The sequence below is a fragment of the Notolepis coatsorum genome (genome assembly GCF_963971535.1).
Source record: "Notolepis coatsorum genome assembly, chromosome: 18".
NCBI lineage: Eukaryota > Metazoa > Chordata > Actinopteri > Aulopiformes > Paralepididae > Notolepis > Notolepis coatsorum.
This window is the reverse complement of record NC_140182.1, coordinates 99,514,526-99,535,678: the sequence shown is the minus strand read 5'-3', so window position 1 is coordinate 99,535,678 and position 21,153 is coordinate 99,514,526. Positions and strand designations below refer to the sequence as shown.

At 42.7% G+C, this 21,153-nt stretch overlaps 2 protein-coding genes across 2 annotated transcripts in view; both read right to left on the bottom strand.

Moving 5' to 3' along the window:
- The window catches only part of LOC311244879 (copine-8-like), a gene marked incomplete at its 3' end in the record, with an annotated part of 270,083 nt that extends 258,102 nt beyond the window's left edge, over nt 1-11,981 (bottom strand). Inside the window, exon 1 of the mRNA XM_084334565.1 lies at nt 11,855-11,981. Coding sequence (XP_084190691.1) covers nt 11,855-11,958 — 104 coding nt within the window. The 5' untranslated portion in view covers nt 11,959-11,981. The remainder of the gene's footprint in view (nt 1-11,854) is intronic.
- A 4,713-nt stretch (nt 11,982-16,694) lies between these two features.
- kif21a (kinesin family member 21A) overlaps nt 16,695-21,153 on the bottom strand; it is a 130,039-nt gene continuing 125,580 nt past the window's right edge. The window contains exons 32-34 of the mRNA XM_084334869.1: nt 20,199-20,369; nt 19,761-19,960; nt 16,695-18,569 (exon numbers count right to left, since the gene is read on the bottom strand). Coding sequence (XP_084190995.1) covers nt 18,476-18,569; nt 19,761-19,960; nt 20,199-20,369 — 465 coding nt within the window. The 3' untranslated portion in view covers nt 16,695-18,475. The remainder of the gene's footprint in view (nt 18,570-19,760; nt 19,961-20,198; nt 20,370-21,153) is intronic.

Genomic DNA, 21,153 nt, shown 5'->3' with positions numbered 1-21,153 from the left:
ACCGCTATCCAGGAATAACGTTGAGCGTATAGGGCAATAGCATAAAACTGCAGTGCCGCAGCCCCATACATAGAAGGGGCCTGTACTGTGCGTTGGGGGCCTGTACTGTGCGCTGCACTACTGTGCATGCGAGAAACAAAGTAAAGTCATTCTAATCTAGTCTAAGGGTTAAGTTTAGGCCCTCATCCAGAAGAGGTTAAGCTTAGAGTAACAGTCAGGGCTGGTAATCCAATTGATATTCAGTTTAAGATAAAAATTCTAGTCTATAGACAATTGGTTGAATTGAATGCTTTATTTGGTTACTCCTAATCCAATTGATATTCAGTTTAAGACAAAAATATTTTGGACATTAGGTCCTAGTATGTTACTTTATGTTCTGTATGTTACTTTATGTTTCTAGTGTCCTATATTATATGTTACTTTGTTTCTCGCATGCACACAGTACAGGCCCCCAACGCACAGTGCAGGCCCCTCCTATGTATGGGGCTGCGGCACTGCAGTTTTACCCTACTCGTATAGCGAGGTGTAGTGGTTACATCATTGGTGTTTCCCGCATGGTCCACCCCTCTTGAAATCACAATGTATTTCCAATGGACCCATTTCTAAATCGTCTTGTTTAAAAGTGTTGACAGAGTCAGCTATGGAGCGACAATAATGTGTTCATGACGACAAGGTTTCTCTTTAGCCTTTGGCGTGGTTTATTTCACATTGCACCCAACAGTACACATGAGTCCTTCTCTTGTGAGAGCGACGGAGGAAGAGAGTGAAGGGGGAGGTAACATCTCCTTTTATACTTCTCACCTGGCGTCAGCTACAATAGCTACGCCTATAGCGCCCTCTTGTGGAAACAGTTAGACAGTTACATGCAATCATACATAACATCTAACTTCAACAAAAACAAATAAAGCATGGCATGGTGTACGTTTCTGTGCGTATTCATCCACAATCTATAGCTCAACATGAAAAATTTGCAATTAATTGTAAAAGTAGCAAAATAACAACGTTTATGTTTTCATTCACTGAGGAACTACACTCACTTTGGCGCTGCTGACTGAGGTCACCACAGCGTAGACTTCTGGCTGTATTAGGCAACAGCACTGAACAACAGACGTTCTACTGGTAAGTGTAGTTATTTTTTAACGACAAATGAAACAACCTTTTAACTAACTTTATTTCAAAATTCTTAAACAATAATGTTAGTGATAGAAGGGAACTAATTTTGTGCAAAAATGGAATGTTCATGAGGCAGAATTATTACAATAGCCGATAATACATTTTCCCAATGATAAATCCCTATATGGGTGGACCGCGCGGGAAACTAAAGTGACGTCAGACTACACCTCCCTATTATAGACTAAACTAAATCCAAACAGCAAACTTAAACGATAATGGAAAATATAACGTGATATAGCTCACTATGATGGCTATATTTTTGTAATGAATCCGCTGTTCAATATGCGCACCGAACCGTGGGCAGAGACCCATATGGATCACTATATGGATCAATTACGTTCAACTACAACTATCGGTTATAGCATCACGATGGTTTCAACCGGAAAAAATGTGCCGGAAGGTCTGGATTCTTACATATCTCGATGTGATTTATCTAGAAATATCTACAGCAAGAATTTTGGGTCTCAATGAATCCAAAATGACAATGTGGTTAGAAGTGGTGGAGAGAATAAAAGCTAGCATATAATGGTGGTGTCTGGTTAGGAGCGAATGATAATGGATGGATTTACTGTACATAAATGACATGTCAGCAGCATGCTCATGTAACTTGTTTTTATTTGCAGACGACTCAGCCCTGCTAGTCTCACACAAGGATCAGAACACACTAGAACAGATGCTAGGTGAAGAACTTGCAGGGGTCAGCATGGCTTTCGGACAACAGGCTTTCTCTTCACCTAGGTAAGACAGAGGCAGTACTATTAGGCTCCAAGCCCAAGCTCAGGAAAGCACAGGAGTTGAACATCCAGCTCGGAGCTGTAACCCTAAAACAGCACCAAAAAAAAAAAGCGAAGTATCTAGGCTGTATGATAGACGGGAGCCTAGATGGGGAGGCTATGGCCTCCCAAGTACTGGGCAAAGTCAACGCCCGCACCAGGTGCCTAGCTAGGAAAGCCAACCTCCTTGGCAGAGATAGCCTCAGGCTACTAGCAAATAGCCTAGTACTCTGCCACTTTGACTATGGTAGCGTATCGTGGTTCGAGGGCCTGTCAGTGACCATAAAAAAGAAGCTTCAGGTTTCCCAAAATAGAATAGAGGAATAGCCCCCTATAGTTTGAATGGGTTTCCAATCAGTTTTTAGTTATTGTGGGGTATACAATTTTAGCGATAGGTTAGTCTTATAATGTTTTAAATGTATGAGTTTTGTATTATTGTCGTGTGTCTGTTGTGGCCTAACAGCCCTGGGACCATGACGGAAATAAGGGTTTTACTCTTTCTCATGTTATCCTTTGGATCCTTGTTGTGTGTTTTTAATCCATCAATAAAAATCAAATCAAATCCAATGGGGGGTCCGGGGGGGGGGGGGGGGGGGTGCGAGCAAGAGCATATGTGTGTAGGGTATTAGATAGCAGGTATTAGGGGTATATCTTGTATAAGACATTTATCTAAATGGTGATTTCATTGGATGTGCACTGTTAATTAATGCTTGTATATCTAATCTTGTGTTGTCATGTTTGTTTATGTGTTTGTTTAAGAAATAATAATTAAAAAAAAAAATACAAAAAAATCGGTTACACCCCTAAGAGTACTGGGGTAAACTGGGGCTCTATTTCCATGATGGTAATAATTAGTTTTATGCTGACACTCGGGGCGCTTGTAAATATTCAATGGACACATTCTGATTGAATTGAATTATTTAAGGAAGCATCAAATCAGAACTTTGGGCTGATTCAGAACTCTGTCAGATGACAACACAACTCTTGAAACATTTCTAGAAATGTATATTTTTCTATGTTCAGTACGAATACCACACACACACACCTATAATGTATATCCCATTGTATATATGGGATTACAACCAACACTCTCAAGTAGGCGTGAGAGGATTATGAAGGGTATAATGTTTTTCATTGATCTTTAAAAAAAAACAGTAGCCTAGATCGAGAGACTAGGGCGAGAGATAGGGCTTATACTGAATATTCAATGAGCTGTGTAGAAGAAAAACACTTAAAAGGAGAAAATAAAAGATATCCTGACCTGCAGTTATCCCTTTTGCTAGCTATTAAAATACTTTATCATTATAAAAAATGTAATCTTTCAGATTAGATTTGACCTTTCATCAGATACTGTACTATAGATGTATGAGTGGGAGTCCTTTGAAAGAAATCATTCCAGGCTAATTGTTAATCAGATGAGCGGTTCTTGAGATATGTGAATTACAGTCACACACGCATGCACACAGACACACTGCAATTTCGTCCTTTATAGTTACAATAGATGCTGTCAAAATTGGCTTTGCAACGGATGAGAGACGGAGCATAACACGGGGGTGGGCTGGGGGGTGGCTTGTGTGGGAAAGTGTTGGAGCCAGTGTATTCAGTGAAGTAACTAGAGTTAGAACTACGTACGTTGACTGGCTGGTGCCTTAATTAGACCAAATGGCTCCTTCAAAAGCTCATTAACATGGCTATTAGGCATGACCCCCTTGGGGCCTCCTGGTGCCACTCAACACTGCCTGGCAGGTCCCTTGGCCGTCGCCCTGGAAACCCTGGGAGAGAACACACCACTTGGACCTGCCACCTGATGCTCGCTTGATCTGTTTGTTTTAGTGCTCTTTGCTCTGGACTGTCACTGCTTATATTTAACCCATCATTTTTAGGCAGTAGCGCACAGCATTGAGATGAAAGCCACACAAAATGTAACAGTAATAGAGCTCAGGCTGGGGGTGAAATAGAGACCAAATTACACCACATAGTAACTCATTCACGGCCAGCAGCTATCGCCATCTGCACTGTTTGGGGCCAGCGTTAATGATTATTTTAGCTATGTTTGCAGACCCATAGTGTGTTCTGTATTATAGCTATGGAGACAATAGTATGGCTCATTTTACAGGCATTGTTCATAGTCCATTACGACTAATCAGCTCATTTCTACACACTGTATTTTGTTACACGCTACATGCTAAACAGTGCCCAATTTCCGGAATAATCCAGTCTTTTTCCATAGATCGCGAGATAGGACGCATTATATGCAATAAGCCCGAATCGTTCTGGTTGATTCCCTGAAACCCCAAATACTCCCAAATCAAAGGTATATAACATGTACATATGTACCTTCACAAAATCATCATGGGGGGGGGGGGGGGTTTGCCGAGCATGTTTTACGTCCAGTAAAATTGTTAGAGATTTGATTGTTATTGTGATTGTTAGAAAAACATGTTTCAGGTTCGGTAAAATAGACATAGAATATACCTACCTTAGCCAGAAGGTATTCCAAAAAGAATAATTCCAAGTGATCGCATCGCCATCGCAATTACCAGTGTATATATGTCTATACACGTTTCGATGGGAAATACGCTTCGGCAACGGAATATCGAGGCGATCCCTGGAGGAGGAGCCCTTACCAAAAAAAAGCGGAAAAAAGGAAAACGTGTATCCACACCAAGCCGTTCCAGTTCAAAGGTAGGCGATACTGCCACCTGGTGATATTCGATCGTCATTGCAATTCCAACGTAGGTAGATGAATCATAGACATCTAGATGGCTAAACTAATTTGGCTCTAAAACATTCATGTTCAGCTCATCATATGATGAACTTTCCCAGTCAGGGACTAATAAAGTACAACTTGACTTTAAAGACATCAATCGTGTTCAAAGTCAAGATATTGCTCAGCTGTATAAGCCTTTATGACCAATTTTACATTCACAAAGAAAATGCATTGCCACTTTTTGTGGCCTCTAGCTCCTTTTGGAATTTTGACATACTGTGAGCTAATGGACCATTTGTAAATGTTCCCTTACTGTAGTTACTGCTGCTATGTCTCACAAACTTTCAAAAAGGACTCTTACTTTGCTACTATGCGGCACAGCAAATTACCACAAGAATAAAAATAGCATTGCCCTCCAGATGCTGGGTATTATGTCAGTAAGCTATTATAAGTTCTCAAATAACACCTTTTAACACATTTTCCCTTAATTTACTTCAAGGACTACATTTACATTTACATTTACATTTAGTCATTTAGCTGACGCTTTTATCCAAATAATAATATAATATTCAAATGCTGCTCTCTGTTCCTTTGTTGTCTATAGAACGTCTTTCCCCACGTGGTGTCAGAGCACTGATGACCAGGGGTGTAGCTCCAGATTCTGGGCCCCATGAAAGAATGTATTTGTAGGCCCCCAGTGTATGCGAGCGCGCGTAAGCGCGCGAGCGAATTTTTTTTGGCCATTTTTTTATTGATGAAAACGCATAATATGGTTTTTACCTATACATTCGGATCAGCAGTTCAGCACCTGCACTGTTGGTGGGTGAGCCTAGTAAAGGATGTCGCATTGCGTTCATCTTCAATGAATGGACCAATGCAATAGTCTACCAAAGCCCCCCCTCTCTCTCTATATATCTCACACACACACACACACACACACACACACACACACACACACACACACACACACACACACACACACACACACACACACACACTTCAGAAACAAACATAGTATCAATGAGAGCATCAATAATACACCTGAGTGATGTCTAGTATTAAAAAAAAAAAAAAGAAAAAAAAAATTGGGGCCCCCCTCAGTGCTGGGCCCTTGGAATCATCCTAAGCTACCCCCCCCAGCTACGCCCCTGTTGATGACAGTTGGGTTGCTAGATCCCTATTATAGCCGTGTCTCAATTCAGGGGCTGCATCCTTCAAAGGCTGCATTTGAATACTGAATGCGTCAGAGTGGTACGACCAAGGCTGTCCCATTTTGGATCCTTGGGGGATCCTTGGGGATTGCCAAGTATCCCAGAATGCATTTCACACCAACTGGCAGTAATGGTGGAAGACTGAACGCTGTTGTAATGTATGATCTATATGACTATGTCACTTTATTGTTTTAATATTTTTTCCGGCAAGAAAGTAACCATTTTGATTCCCAATATGTGGTGGTCAGTTTATTACGCATGTTTGTAAATTCGCTCCAACGTTTTTGGAGATAGAGCAGCTGGCCGGGTGATACCCAACATATCCCAAGATTCATTGCAATAAATGACGCAGAATACACTGTGAAGGTGTAAATATTTCATTAATATTCCACTGAAGGATTACAGATCCTTAAGATCCAAAATAACTCAGCTTTTTAATACTTATCAAAGGTATACTATCTTCATAGCAATTGTGTTGCTGTTGGTTTTGTTTCATCAATAAATTACGCAGAATACACTGTGAAGGTAGCTTCATAGCTAGCTTCGATACGTGTGTGTGTCGCGTTGAAGTTGACATCACTGCGCCCTCACTATGACGACCAGCTACACTGACGGCGGGTACTACCTGCAGTGGAAAACTAACGAAGTACCAGACCAAAAGCGAGTAGATTCGAGTAGAGTCGAGTAGGTACCATGCATGCAGTGGAAAAGAGGCACAAGAGACCTCTAGAGAAATTCACAGTATTAGTCTATAAGTTACTAAACTCTAGCCCACACATGAGACCAAAACAAATAATGTAAACAAAGTGCAATACCACTTTTGCCCAGAGGTCGCTGTTTGACGGCATTAACAATTCTACCTTTAACCACCTCCACTTGCTACAGAAGACTATAATGTAGGCTGGTTATTATACGCAGTGCATGTACAGTAGCCTCTACAATGATTCTATATAGGGTAATATCATATCATCCATCCATAATATCATCCATATTATGTGGATAGTGTTTGTTTGTCCTCATAAGACAATAAGTCTCTCTCCACCATTCTCAAAGTGAACTATCCACTGTGACATATCGACCTGCCTCTCAGCACGTCAGTGTCCAACTGCAGCCACATCACAGCATGTCAGTCCTTTTATGATACCCTTCATACCAAAGGTCATGGCTCCAAGACTGCAGTGGCCAATTCAAATCAAGTTGCAGTTGAGTTGCACGGACATGATATTTCAAGATGTCTTTGTGCATACACATTCTAAGGCTACTCGATTATGGCAAAAATTGTAATCACGATTATTTTGATTGAAATTACGATTATTAAACACGATTACTCGTTGATTTGAGAACATCATATATGACAGCGACTGAATTTGTTTTACCTTTCTTCTCGACCAACTAGGCTGACTTTCTGTCATCTTCTACAAGTTACCAAAGATGTTTCAAAATAACTGGAGAAATGCGTCATGGCTCCCTCCTCCTCCCTCTCAACACGAGCTGAAACCACTGTTTGGGTTGGGGGGGGGGGGGGTGCGAAGGAAGGGTGCGCTGCATTTACAACACAAGAATAAATAAGAGCAACATGACATGTGGCGGAGTAATCGTTTTCATGATCGTGTGGGAAGCTAAAATCGTAATGTAAATTGAAACTCGACTCATCGCCCAGCCCCTAATACACAGTACAGTACAATACAGTATTTTCTGAAGAAATAAACATCCACGGAACTGTGTCACTTTTGATTCAGCAACTTTGAAGGCCACCTGGTGCCCCCCCCCCCCCCCCCCCAAGAAACCCCCCATCAAGCTGCGTGTGTAGTCTACTATCTAGGCCTGGTGATCAAGAATGATGGCCCCTCATCAATCAAGTCGCGCGACCGGGCGCCGCGGCGGCGGCAGGCGGCTGGAGATATTTCTCCACGTTGACGTGCAGAGTGTCTGGCTGCAGCTAATCAGTCTGACAGGTGTTCCACTTGACTACACAGAGGACGAGTTTAGTGATGGTTTGGATTGATTGAGGGAACGGGGACTTCACTGGGAGACTCACTTCATCTACTCAGTTCAACTGGATGCTCAAATGGGCCGCTGTGATCCAGGAAAGACAAGCTCGTCTAATGGATACAAATTTGACCTGGGATCTCTCTACTTCTGCGTGAATAGATAAAGTGTAACCACGTGACATCACTGCCTCATAATTTGTATCTCATTATGCTTATAATCAGGGGTGTAAAAAGTACCCAGAAATTATACTTAAGTGAAAGTATGGGTAGTGGGTACTGTCTCAAAATCTTACTCGTAAAAGTCAGAGTATCTGGCTAAAAACACACTTGAGTAAAAGTAAAAAAGTTTCTACTTTTAAATGTACTTAAAGTACTACAAAGTTAAAGTAAAAACTTTTTTAAATTCCGGGGCAATGAAATGTTCCGTTTCGTACTCTTCATCACTCGTACTATCGTTTGTGGCCATCTTCTGTAGCTTGTCACTCTGACTGTCTATTCTTCTGATAGCAGATGTTTAATCAAAGACCCCCACTTTCTAGTCTTGCACAAGGACCAATCAGCATGGGTATGGGCGGGTTAATTTTCCATTGATGGGGATTTGATTGGCTGTTTTTCAATAAAGTGCGGCCACAGGATTAATAACGTTACCGTTAGTTCGGCCAGAGAAACAAATATACTAATTAAAATAGTTGGACCTGCGAGATTTGTACTTTGTAGGTCTGCATTAAAAAATGTAAGGAGTAAAAAGTATGTTTTTTTTCTCTGAAATGTTTTTGAGTAAAAGTACAAGTATACAAACCTAATAATATTTGAGTAAAGTACAAATCCCCAAAAACAATACTTAAGTATTGTAACGAAGTACAATTACTCAAGTACTTTACACCCCTGCGTATAATACATTATTGAATGTAAAATTCCGTATGGATCATAGTCAATATAGTTAGCCAACTTCCTTAGTGTCTTGAAAAGATTAGATTAGATTAGATTAAATGTATTGTCATTATACCGCACAAATACAGTACAACAAAAAGAGGTTTGGCATCCAACCAGAGTGCAAATGTAACAGTAAAGTGCAACAGTAATATACAATGTACAGGTGGTTAAACTGGGTACAAAATATACAAGTTAGTACTACTGAGTGTAGTGCTAATCAGATACAGAGTTGTATTATATAAATAGAGACAGTATGACTACTACTGGCCACTGGCCAGCAGTGTAACTAGTAAGAGTAGGATGTACAGATATAGATAGGACTATGTGCAGGTAAGTACAGACAGGTGAGGATAGGTATGCGGTGAGAATAGAATACGGTGTATATCGCATTATAGTACATGCTATCATACAGATATGCAGGTGTACGCAAGTATATGAGGGGCAGGTATATTCAAGCTCTGCCCTCATCATTACATTTAGTCATTTAGCTGACCATTTTAGCTTACCATTTAGCTTATCCAAAGTGATTGATTGATTGATTGATTGATTGATTGATTGATTGATTGATTGAAAACTTTATTAACAGATTGCAGAATGGGTACAATACAGTACAGCTCAATACATACAATTGTTAAGGGGATGCAGACCAGATAAATACTTTCGTCTTGTTTACATCAGGGTCCCCCATGTTCAATTCATCATATGACATACAGATAGACAGTACTGCTACATCTATACATTTATGACATACCAGATTTGCAAATACAGTACTGTTTGTGATACAAAAAGAGTCCAGAAAAGAGAGTATATAAATTTGACGTAGAAACTGTACATTGGAGGAGGTTGGGTAGGTGGGGTGGGGTTGAGTGGGTGGGGGGGGGAGACTGTACATTGGAGGTGGTTGGGTGGGTAGGGTTGGGGGGGAGGGGTTGGGTAGGAGGGGTGGGTCGGTGGGGGACACTGTACAACTGTACAAGCAAAACTGTACATTGGAATATTGACAAAACCATACTTGGTCATTTACTGTACATTGGAGGGGGTTGGGTTAGGACATTTACATGGGCCAGTTTCTAATTGCAGTCTCCCGTAGGTGTTCTTTGAGAGTGGTTTTGAAAGTGGGTAGTGATTCACATTCCTTTACAGCTTTGGGTAGGGCGTTCCACATTGATGTGGCATAATTGCGAAACGTGTTTAGTCCCTTGTTTGAGCCGAATCTGGGTTTAACATGATTTGTGGAGCTCCCTCTGGTGTTGTGATCGTGGTATTCACTGACCTTTGGGAAGTATTTCAACATGTACATGGGTACCTTAGTCGTGTAGTGTATCTTGTAGACCAGGCCCATTGCAAGTTGCTGTACTCTGTCGTCTACTCTAAGCCATCCTAGGTTGTGTGACTTACAAGTTGTGTACAACAAGGCAGCAGGAAGGGCACAACTCTATCAGCTGAGTAACAATGTTCATCAAAATGTTCAAACTTGAGTGCTAGTGTCGAGTGTACAGTATGTTATATTATTAGGAAGAGTGCATGACAGCAGAGGACAGTAAGAATTGGTTAGTAATTTATTTCTTTTAATATTTTTTTCCCATTTCAAATATTGATTGAAGAAGTTTGTCTTTAGTAGTCGACGGCGAAAGATTGGTCGGGTTTCGGCTGTCCTCATCCACAAAATCCACAAATCCGCATCCACAAAATGCTGTCCATTCTCTCCTGGTGCCATGTTGTGCCCCCCACTGCCCCCCCCAAACCAGTCGCCTGGGCATCACAGACCCCAGGCTGGGAGCTGGGAGTCTCCGTGTGGATATTAATTATATATATATTATTATTTACAGCTGCTGCTCGAGTTGTGTGTCACATCTCTCGGGGGAGATGTAGTAAACGCATCTGAATTATCCTCAGCTCACACGTTCTCCCCTGGCGGTTTGTTTAGTTAAGAAATGAAGCACAAATACAACCATACAACCGTAACCAAGACTGACATTTACCATGTTGTGCAGACCACGGTATAGCTAGGCCTACTGACAAATAAAAACGACTGTGAATCTGTCATAAATGTATAGATGTAGCAGTACTGTCTATCTGTATGTCATATGTCATATATGTTATGATGAATTGAAAATGGGGGACCCTGATGTAAACAAGACGAAAGTCTTTCTCTGGTCTGCATCCCCTTAACAATTGTGTGTATTGAGCTGTTTTGTACCCATTCTGCCAATCTGTTAATAAAATGTTCAATCAATCAATCAATCAATCAATCAATCAATCAATCAACCAAACAATATAAAGACTGAGTAACCAAACGGTTTCACTACTTATAATGGAGTAGGTAATGGTATACGGTTAAAGTTTCCTTTATAGACTACTCTATACTCAGTGGTTCTCAACTGGTCTAGCCTCGGGACCAAACATTTTCATTGGTCATTAAGTAAAATGTAGCAAACTTCTTAGCTTAACATCCCAGGGAACTAATGGGATAACTGGGGATGTTGTTTGCTCCTGACAAGAGTCTCAAAGTCTGGGGTGATGGTAGACAAAGCAACTCTGAGGTCATGCTCAATGTCCAATCTGTTCCTCTGCTTTGTCTTCAGCTGGACCAGAGCTGAGAAGCCACCTTCACAAAGATAGGTAGTGCAAAAAAAATGTATATAAAAAAAATAAAAAATAAATACTTTTTTTTCACACATCCGCGATCCACTCAAAACGGCTCCGCGACCCACTTTTGGGTCGCGACCCACCAGTTGAGAAACACTGAACCAAGGCTAGTTTGGTTTAACTTTGTTTGTTTGTTTCTAAATAATGTTCAACCCTGACAATCCATCCAAAATAATAAAACAGCCCTTATTGATTCACACACGACACAACTCTGATTACGGATGCAGACATGATTCATCCTGCACGTCCATCCCAACTGAAAGTGTGGTGACGTCAAATAATCACTAATAGTAATAATAATGCCATGCCAAATTGGCAGAAAATTGGAACATAATATGCTATATTACAGATTTGCATTTATCTGTCTCCAGCAAAAGCATAGAACAACAAAATAACGTATTTTTTGCTACTCACCTACAAGATACAGCGAGTTCAACTTTGGTGGCAGGTATGGCAGCGGTGAACGGGTCGAAATCCCCAATACACGCCATATTCATATTCATAAAGCTACTGGTCATCGAAACCGCTTTGTATCCAGTAGTTCCTGTGGCATGAGAGAGAGAGAGAGAGAGAGAGAGAGAGAGAGAGAGAGAGAGAGAGAGAGAGAGAGAGAGAGAGAGAGAGAGAGAGAGAGAGAGAGAGAAAATAATAACCGAGGCTTGTTGAGAGAAATGTTGGCAGCAACGAAAACACGGAGTGGTGTGTGTGTGACTGTGTGTGTGACTGTGTGTGTGTCAGTGTGTGTGTGTGTATGGGGTTAAATCAATGTGTGTGCGTGACGTGTGTATGGGGTAAGTGTGTGCGTGCGTGTGTATGGGGTTAAATGTGTGCGTGCGTGTGTGTGTGCGTGCGTGCGCGGCGCGCTTGCCGGTGATTCAAGATGCTTCTCCTCCCTCCTTGTCCAGTGTAGCAGCAGCCCGTTGTGTGATGAGTGACAGGCTGCCAGCCCAGCGCGCGGGAAGGATACTTGTGGTAAGTTGTTGCCCACAGCCCATCAGAATGTTCAATAAAAGAGTGGGAGAATCATTATGGATCAGGGATATCCTATGCAGTTTACAATACAGTAACTGATGATAACTGGTAACTAGCCCTGTCTAAGTGATGCTGATCACTATATGAATTGAAAATGGGGGACCCTGATGACGTAAACAAGACAAACGTCTTTCTCTGGTCTGCATCCCTTTAACAATTGTATGTATTGAGCCGTACTGTATTGTACCCATTCTGAAATCTGTTAAATAAAGTTTTCATTCATTCATTCATTCATTCATTCATTCATCCATTCATCCATTCATGCTTTGTTGACACTGTCATCATTGTCCATTAGGACACACTCGCCCGCGGGTGTCAGACGGGCCGTATGAAGACCTAATTATGGATGAATAGGCTTTACCTGGATTATTGTTATTTTCATGTGGTCTTTAGTCTAGTTTCTGTAGCCTATAGCCTCCAATATATTTTCAGCCCACACACTGTTTCTATAATTAATAGGCTATATGCTATGTTTCTCAATAATGAGCCACCACAGCATCTTTCCAACTTGCCAACTTGTTATGTCCAAATTCCCCATAAAACAATACATCTACAGTTATGCAGCACCTCTGACCGCATAATAGTTCAATTACCAAAGCAAAAATAAACCCATTTAGAGGAGGCTATAGCAAGGAATATTAACTGGACCCAACACTTGTATTATCCACCCTTGAAAGATTGAAAAGGAATGCCATTCTTAGGCTTTATTATTGGAAGAAGCAGTGGTTCTGGTGTTGATGAACAGACACACTAGGCCTACTGTAGGCCTAGAATAGCCAACATTTCATTCCTGCCTGCCATGAATGGAGCATGTCGCTTCATCAGAATTGACCTCCGGCCACATGTCCTTACGCTTGCTTGACTTCTTGGACAGCCAAATTGCTCAATTTTGGCACTGCCCCATGGCCAAAACTAGAACACCAGTGTGAATATACATTAGATTGAGGGTAGGCCAGGTGTTGCATTTTAGATGATAACTCACTTGCATAGCCTAAGCCTTGGTTTGCCAGCTGAAAAACATGTCATTAGATTGGCCTACAGACCCGATAAAGCATCAGTTATGAGACTTTGTAATTCATCTTTTTTTGATCAAGCATAAAATCTTGCCAAACATTATGTCAGTCTATCAAATTCAGATAGCAATTAGATCCTCTCCTGTGGAAGGCTTAAAATACTCATCAGAAATGTACATAATTTCACGCTTCCTCTGTTCCAAGAGAGCGCGCAAATGAATTCGATCTTTATTTCAACTTGATAATTCATTGAGGGCAAGCCCTCATTTTCAATGACATTGAGCATAATACATAATAAGAATATATGCATGAAGCTGCACTGGTTACAGCACCAGGGCTGAGGGATCTTCACATGAAGCTGCTGGTTACAGGACTCTGGTCCTTTAGATGAAGCTGCTGGTTACAGGACTCTGGTCCTTTAGATGAAGCTGCTGGTTACAGGACTCTGGTCCTTTAGATGAAGCTGCTGGTTACAGGACTCTGGTCCTTTAGATGAAGCTGCTGGTTACAGGACTCTGGTCCTTTAGATGAAGCTGCTGGTTACAGGACTCTGGTCCTTTAGATGAAGCTGCTGGTTACAGGACTCTGGTCCTTCATGAAGCTGCTGGTTACAGGACTCTGGTCCTTTAGATGAAGCTGCTGGTTACAGGACTCTGGTCCTTTAGATGAAGCTGCTGGTTACAGGACTCTGGTCCTTCATGAAGCTGCTGGTTACAGGACTCTGGTCCTTTAGATGAAGCTGCTGGTTACAGGACTCTGGTCCTTTAGATGAAGCTGCTGGTTACAGGACTCTGGTTCTTTAGATGAAGCTGCTGGTTACAGGACTCTGGTCCTTTAGATGAAGCTGCTGGTTACAGGACTCTGGTCCTTTAGATGAAGCTGCTGGTTACAGGACTCTGGTCCTTTAGATGAAGCTGCTGGTTACAGGACTCTGGTCCTTTAGATGAAGCTGCTGGTTACAGGACTCTGGTCCTTCATGAAGCTGCTGGTTACAGGACTCTGGTCCTTTAGATGAAGCTGCTGGTTACAGGACTCTGGTCCTTCAGATGAAGCTGCTGGTTACAGGACTCTGGTCCTTTAGATGAAGCTGCTGGTTACAGGACTCTGGTCCTTCATGAAGCTGCTGGTTACAGGACTCTGGTGCTTCATGAAGCTGCTGGTTACAGGACTCTGGTGCTTCATGAAGCTGCTGGTTACAGGACTCTGGTCCTTTAGATGAAGCTGCTGGTTACAGGACTCTGGTCCTTTAGATGAAGCTGCTGGTTACAGGACTCTGGTGCTTCATGAAGCTGCTGGTTACAGGACTCTGGTCCTTTAGATGAAGCTGCTGGTTACAGGACTCTGGTCCTTTATGAAGCTGCTGCTTACAGGACTCTGGTCCTTTATGAAGCTGCTGCTTACAGGACTCTGGTCCTTTAGATGAAGCTGCTGGTTACAGGACTCTGGTCCTTTATGAAGCTGCTGCTTACAGGACTCTGGTCCTTTAGATGAAGCTGCTGGTTACAGGACTCTGGTCCTTTAGATGAAGCTGCTGGTTACAGGACTCTGGTCCTTTAGATGAAGCTGCTGGTTACAGGACTCTGGTCCTTTAGATGAAGCTGCTGGTTACAGGACTCTGGTCCTTCATGAAGCTGCTGGTTACAGGACTCTGGTCCTTTAGATGAAGCTGCTGGTTACAGGACTCTGGTCCTTTAGATGAAGCTGCTGGTTACAGGACTCTGGTCCTTTAGATGAAGCTGCTGGTTACAGGACTCTGGTCCTTCATGAAGCTGCTGGTTACAGGACTCTGGTCCTTTATGAAGCTGCTGGTTACAGGACTCTGGTCCTTTAGATGAAGCTGCTGGTTACAGGACTCTGGTCCTTCATGAAGCTGCTGGTTACAGGACTCTGGTCCTTCATGAAGCTGCTGGTTACAGGACTCTGGTTCTTTAGATGAAGCTGCTGGTTACAGGACTCTGGTTCTTTAGATGAAGCTGCTGGTTACAGGACTCTGGTCCTTTAGATGAAGCTGCTGGTTACAGGACTCTGGTCCTTTAGATGAAGCTGCTGGTTACAGGACTCTGGTCCTTTAGATGAAGCTGCTGGTTACAGGACTCTGGTCCTTTAGATGAAGCTGCTGGTTACAGGACTCTGGTCCTTTAGATGAAGCTGCTGGTTACAGGACTCTGGTCCTTTAGATGAAGCTGCTGGTTACAGGACTCTGGTCCTTCATGAAGCTGCTGGTTACAGGACTCTGGTCCTTTAGATGAAGCTGCTGGTTACAGGACTCTGGTCCTTTAGATGAAGCTGCTGGTTACAGGACTCTGGTGCTTCATGAAGCTGCTGGTTACAGGACTCTGGTCCTTTAGATGAAGCTGCTGGTTACAGGACTCTGGTCTTTCAGATGAAGATTTTTCATGTCCAGGTACTGGACTTTGTCCACCACTATTGTATGAAGATTTCCGGTATTATCTTGCTTTATTTGTACTGTTCCTTTGTCATTCCATGTTTTAGAAAAGATGTGCTATTATACAAATAAAGTTTCACATACTCAGAAAGAGAACAACATGCCAATTATGTGAAAGCATCCACATTTGACAGTCTGAACATACACATTTTTGTAGAATGTGCTGAAGAATGAAAAAAAACACATGGCCCGGTGCCAGTCTGTCACTTGAATATTTCCAAAGCCAGTCCTATAGGTACTGTAGAACTACTGCCACCGTGTGGTAATTTCAAGTCACAGCAGCAAACGACTCAAAGCTGTTCAAGGACTATTTCCCTCTGAAACTGTGATCTACATCTACTTTACAGTATCGCTAATCTGATAGAACATCTGATAGGACCAAGAACAGCAGTGGCCTAAAGGTTAGAGAAGCAGACTTGTGATCGAAAGGTTGCCGTTTCGATTCCAAAAGCGACAGGAAATCCGAGTGGGGGACACAATGAGGGCACTTCAACACCCATTGCTCAAGTGCCCTTGAGCAAGGCACCTAACACCCAACTATTCAGTGACCAACAGTGTCCGATTGTGGTTGTAGTGGGCAGCTCCCACAGTGCGAGTGTGAAGCAGAGCCTTGCTGAAAAAGAAAATCCCAAGTAGATAAATAAAAGTTAAAAGAAATCACACAAGGCTGATTTTTTGACAGATGACGTTTATTTTCACCTGGCTTCTGGCATTAGAATCGCTACAGAGTCAGTTGATTTGGACTGCTAAAACTCCAGAGGAGAACACCCAGGATATGTTGAATAAGTACAGCTTAATGAACAAAACAACGAAACAAGTAGGCCACTACTGTAAACAGAACCTGCTACCTCATGGAAGAAAGGCTCCGTTCCAAGCATTACAGTGCTAGTAAAAGCTGTTCAACTGCCAATTCTGGTCCTTTTGGCTCCTTTGTGAAACCGTGCCTAAGATGATGGCCCCACAACAGCAACCGTAACATTCAGTCAAGATTATTATTATCATCATTTTTTTTTAATACATTGCTCACATACAGTGCATGTGTACTTGAATAATACCTTCAGTTGGTGCTCTACCGAACATTCAAAAAGCAACAGTACACAAGCTTCACAAATAGGCCAGTTAAAAGACGGGACCACCACCATTCACAGGGAGGGCCGCAGGGGGCCAGAATTGCAAGACAGTATATGTCAATCTACTTGGTTAGGCTTACACCACAGGCAGAGATCGAAGGCCCCTCCACTCGAAAAAGATACAATTATATACAGTAACAATGCCAAGGTAACCAAAGGGACCTCGCCTGGAGTCCAAACACAAATAGCCCTGTCAAGGGTTCAAAGGTGAGTACACACAACTTAGCAGCATGGGTGTTAGTTCAGAACACAGTACAGGGGGGTGAGGGTTTTTTAGTGTCATAGCAAGATGTGAAGAGTGAACATACATTGTTACGTACAACGACACATGGACAAGAAGCGTGGATATTGTCAAAGAAACACTGAACCTGTATTGTAGGCAATAGTTTAGAATGACTAAGTCACCAGAGAAGAGCACTGTATGTTTCAGAGTTTGTGGTATTATTAGCGTACCTGTACGTAGGCTATAGTTTTATAACGACACAGAGAAGAGTAGTGTACATTTTGCTTCAGAGTTTGTGGTACTGTTAGTGTATTCCGTTCACAAGTACAGTGCAGTATGCGGTTACAGTACAGACAAGTACAAGTTTCACAATTTTGGTCGCCGATCTTAAGCAGTTGCCGAACTTGGAAAGAAGAAACACAAAACGAGAGAATAAAATTAAGGGGAACGGTGATTTGTCAGTTCACATAAAGCCACTTTGATATCGGAGGGGGAAGGGAGCGTGGGGACATTGGTTCTGCTCACAGTGCAGACAAAAAAAACAATCCATTCCCCTGGAACCAAAGAACCGGGTTGTGAAGGCCAGCTACCAACCCGCCAAATCCTCTCCGCTCAGTCTCTCCGCCATCTCCTCTCATTCTCCTTTGATACGTATATTTACCCCAAGCCATGAAAAAACACCGGTGCTCTTTATTGGGTAATAATTGTATGCCTATGTGTGTGTATAACGGCTCAGCAGGAAAGATATCTTGTGTGTACCTTGTGTGTGTGTGTGTGTGTGTGTCTGTTCTATCCTCGGATAATAAAATGTCTTGCGAGTGTGTGTAGGTGGGTATGACCTTTCAGTTGTTGTATTGATCCGAGGCGCAAAGATGTCTACTGAGCAAAGAAAGAAAAGAAAGGTAAAAAAATAAAGAAAGTCTTCAGTAATAAGTCACAACCACACAGGTCTAAGCAAGGTCTCCCCGCGGAGCGAAGCGGGTCTGGGAATAGACTGCCGTTACAGTTTCTTCTGAGATAATGAGTCCCTCGTTTCAGAATTTCCTGTGGGCTGTGTCATGGTGGCTATATAAGTGGGAGGGGGGGGGGTCAGGTGGGCTTCAGAGGTCAGGGGTCAAAGTGCAGGGCAGCGGTGTCACAGCTGTTAAAGAGGGTCCGTTCAGAGCGGAGACCAGGAGGTGGCGCTTGCGCTCAGTTGCTGGCGACCTCATCTGCATGGTCTGCGCTGCTGTCCACGGTGCTGTCCAGGCCACCGCGGGCACGCCAGATCTTCACCGTGCGGTCACTGGGAAATGGAAATATTGAATGGTCAGAAAAACAGTGCGATCATATGATAATTAGAGTGCAACAGACGAACTATTATTATATTATAATAATAATAATTATTATCATTATACCCTGATGAGGGCTGTGAATCTGAAAATAAACTATTTTAACTGCATGGAATCAGTTCTTTTCAGCATTGTGAACCAATATTTAGTTTATTTAAAACATCAAGATCAAAACATCAAAATGTAATCAAGCTGAATCAAGTCTAATAAAACTGGTCAATAATTATAATAATGAATTGCCAGAATAATCTGAGCAGTTTCACAATGTGATCACTGTTGGAATGAATCATTACACCCCTAATTAGCAATGGCAAAGCCAGTGAGCAATATAATGTTCAGTCAGTGAATAAAATTCAGTGCATAAAAATGGTAGCCTTCTGGATATATGTCATTCAAAGTCTCTGGGGTAAGAATGCATGCTGACATTTTGCATTGTGAGATGGGCAGGAAACAAGACAGTGATGACATCAAACCAGGTCTACTGTTCTGAACCCGTCTCTGAGACGGTAGGTAGAGATGATCAAAAATCTGTACAATCTTGTTCTCAAGAGGTCCGTCCGTTTTTATTATTATTATTGCACTAATATACATTTTATTGTACTACTTTTCTTCTGTCTGTAAACACTTTTTGCATTGCTCTTATTCTCTTATCATTTTATTTAATTAAAATGTCAATTCTCAGAATTATGCCAATTTTAAGCCTATGTCTATTTCTATGTCTACATCAGTGCTGTGAAGCACTTTCGGCTGCAATTTCTGTATGAGAGGTGCTATATAAATAAAGTGTATTATTATTATTCACAGCCGACTGAGCTCTGGGCAAGAGAGATCTGTGGTTGGGTCCGTTTGACAACTTCTCACTCCAGTGCGATGAGGAGCTAACAATATGCAATGGTGAAATTGTTCTGATGTGTTTGTCTGTCTTTGTCACACTGATGTGGCGAAAAAGTGGCTGCGCTAGACATGAAGTTAGAGAGAGAGAGAGAGAGAGAGAGAGAGAGAGAGAGAGAGAGAGAGAGAGAGAGAGAGAGAGAGAGAGAGAGAGAGAGAGAGAGAGGGAGAGAGAGAGAGAGAGAGAGAGAGAGAGAGAGAGAGAGAGAGAGAGAGAGAGACACACATAGACAGACAGTGATTTGGTGACTCACTCAGAGGCGGTGAACAGATGGCTGCTGTTGGTGGAGATGCCGTTAATGGGGCTCTCGTGGCCCTTGAGCTCCCCCAAGGTCCCCAGCGTGTCCGTGTGCCAAAGCTTGAGCACCCCTCCCCTGCAGCCACTCAGCAGGGCAGGGGAGCCGGGCACCACACCCAGGGCGCACACCCAGTCGCGGTGAGCGTTGGGCACTTGCTGTTGGGAGAGAAAGTTTAGAGGTCATTCTTTAGGCCGGGGACACAAATGATTAACACGTGCCTAGGAACTATTATGTTTAGTTGATCTAGTTAATTTGTTGTTTTGTGCGTTCAAGCTTACACCAGTGACACACAAGACACAGTTAGCGTTAAAAACGTTAATTGGAGTTTAAAGGATGGGTGGACTACACACACATTCAGCACAACTCAGGCACGCTTCCTTTACTGTACAGTACCTGCAACAGGTCCTTACGGGCCAGGTCCCATTTCTTAATGCCGTTGTCACGGGAACCGCTGAAGAGGACATCGCCCTGGACCACCAGGGACTCGATGCCGTCGTAGTGGGGGGGCTCAAAGTTGTGCGTGGGGCTGAGGCTGCCCTGAGACCCCTCAGTCACATCAAACAGCTGTCGAACACAGTCAACAGACTAGGTGTTAAAAGGGACTACGGGTCGGTCAGCTAATCAAAATGCAGAACCATTGCTGTTACAAGTAACCTCACATAACCTCCTTCCATTAGCAACAGAGTTGTCATTTACCAGTCTGAGTAAAGCAGCTAATGAGCGCTACTGTTTAAAGATGGTGGAGTTTAATGACTAGAATTATAGTGCATCATCAAAATGCACTGGCAGCTACTCATAGTCTCCGAGTGCAGACATCTTGATTGGCAAAGACCGGTGATTGTAATCAAATGCTTTCTCTTAGGGCAACCATCTTGGAACAGACTAAGACACTCGGATTCACCAACGCGTGGAGAAGCTGTCTTAACCCTTTCACTGCCACACGACAGAAGGTTAACCCTTTACTATCACACAACCGACGGCGATGCTCCATCATTAGCGGATGCGGAGCTAATGATGCTAATGATGGCGCATCGCCGTCGGTTGTGTGATAGTAAAGGGATAACCTTCTGTCGCGTGGCAGTGAAAGGGTTAACCGGCTGTCATGTGGCAGTGAAAGGGTTAAGTGGCCAAAGCGATCCCAGCTGGGATTCGGACAATGAGGAATGTCACTCATTGACAAACATGAACGCACGTTCACGTTTAGTTAATTTGCATACAGACACGCCTCTGGCAGCTCCTTATAAAGCCAGGCTCTGTGCCGTGTGCAAATAAAATCGCAAAAAGTATGACGTCATCAAGTCAAGAGTTAGACACACCTGTCCAGCTCATTATAATGCAACTGACGGTG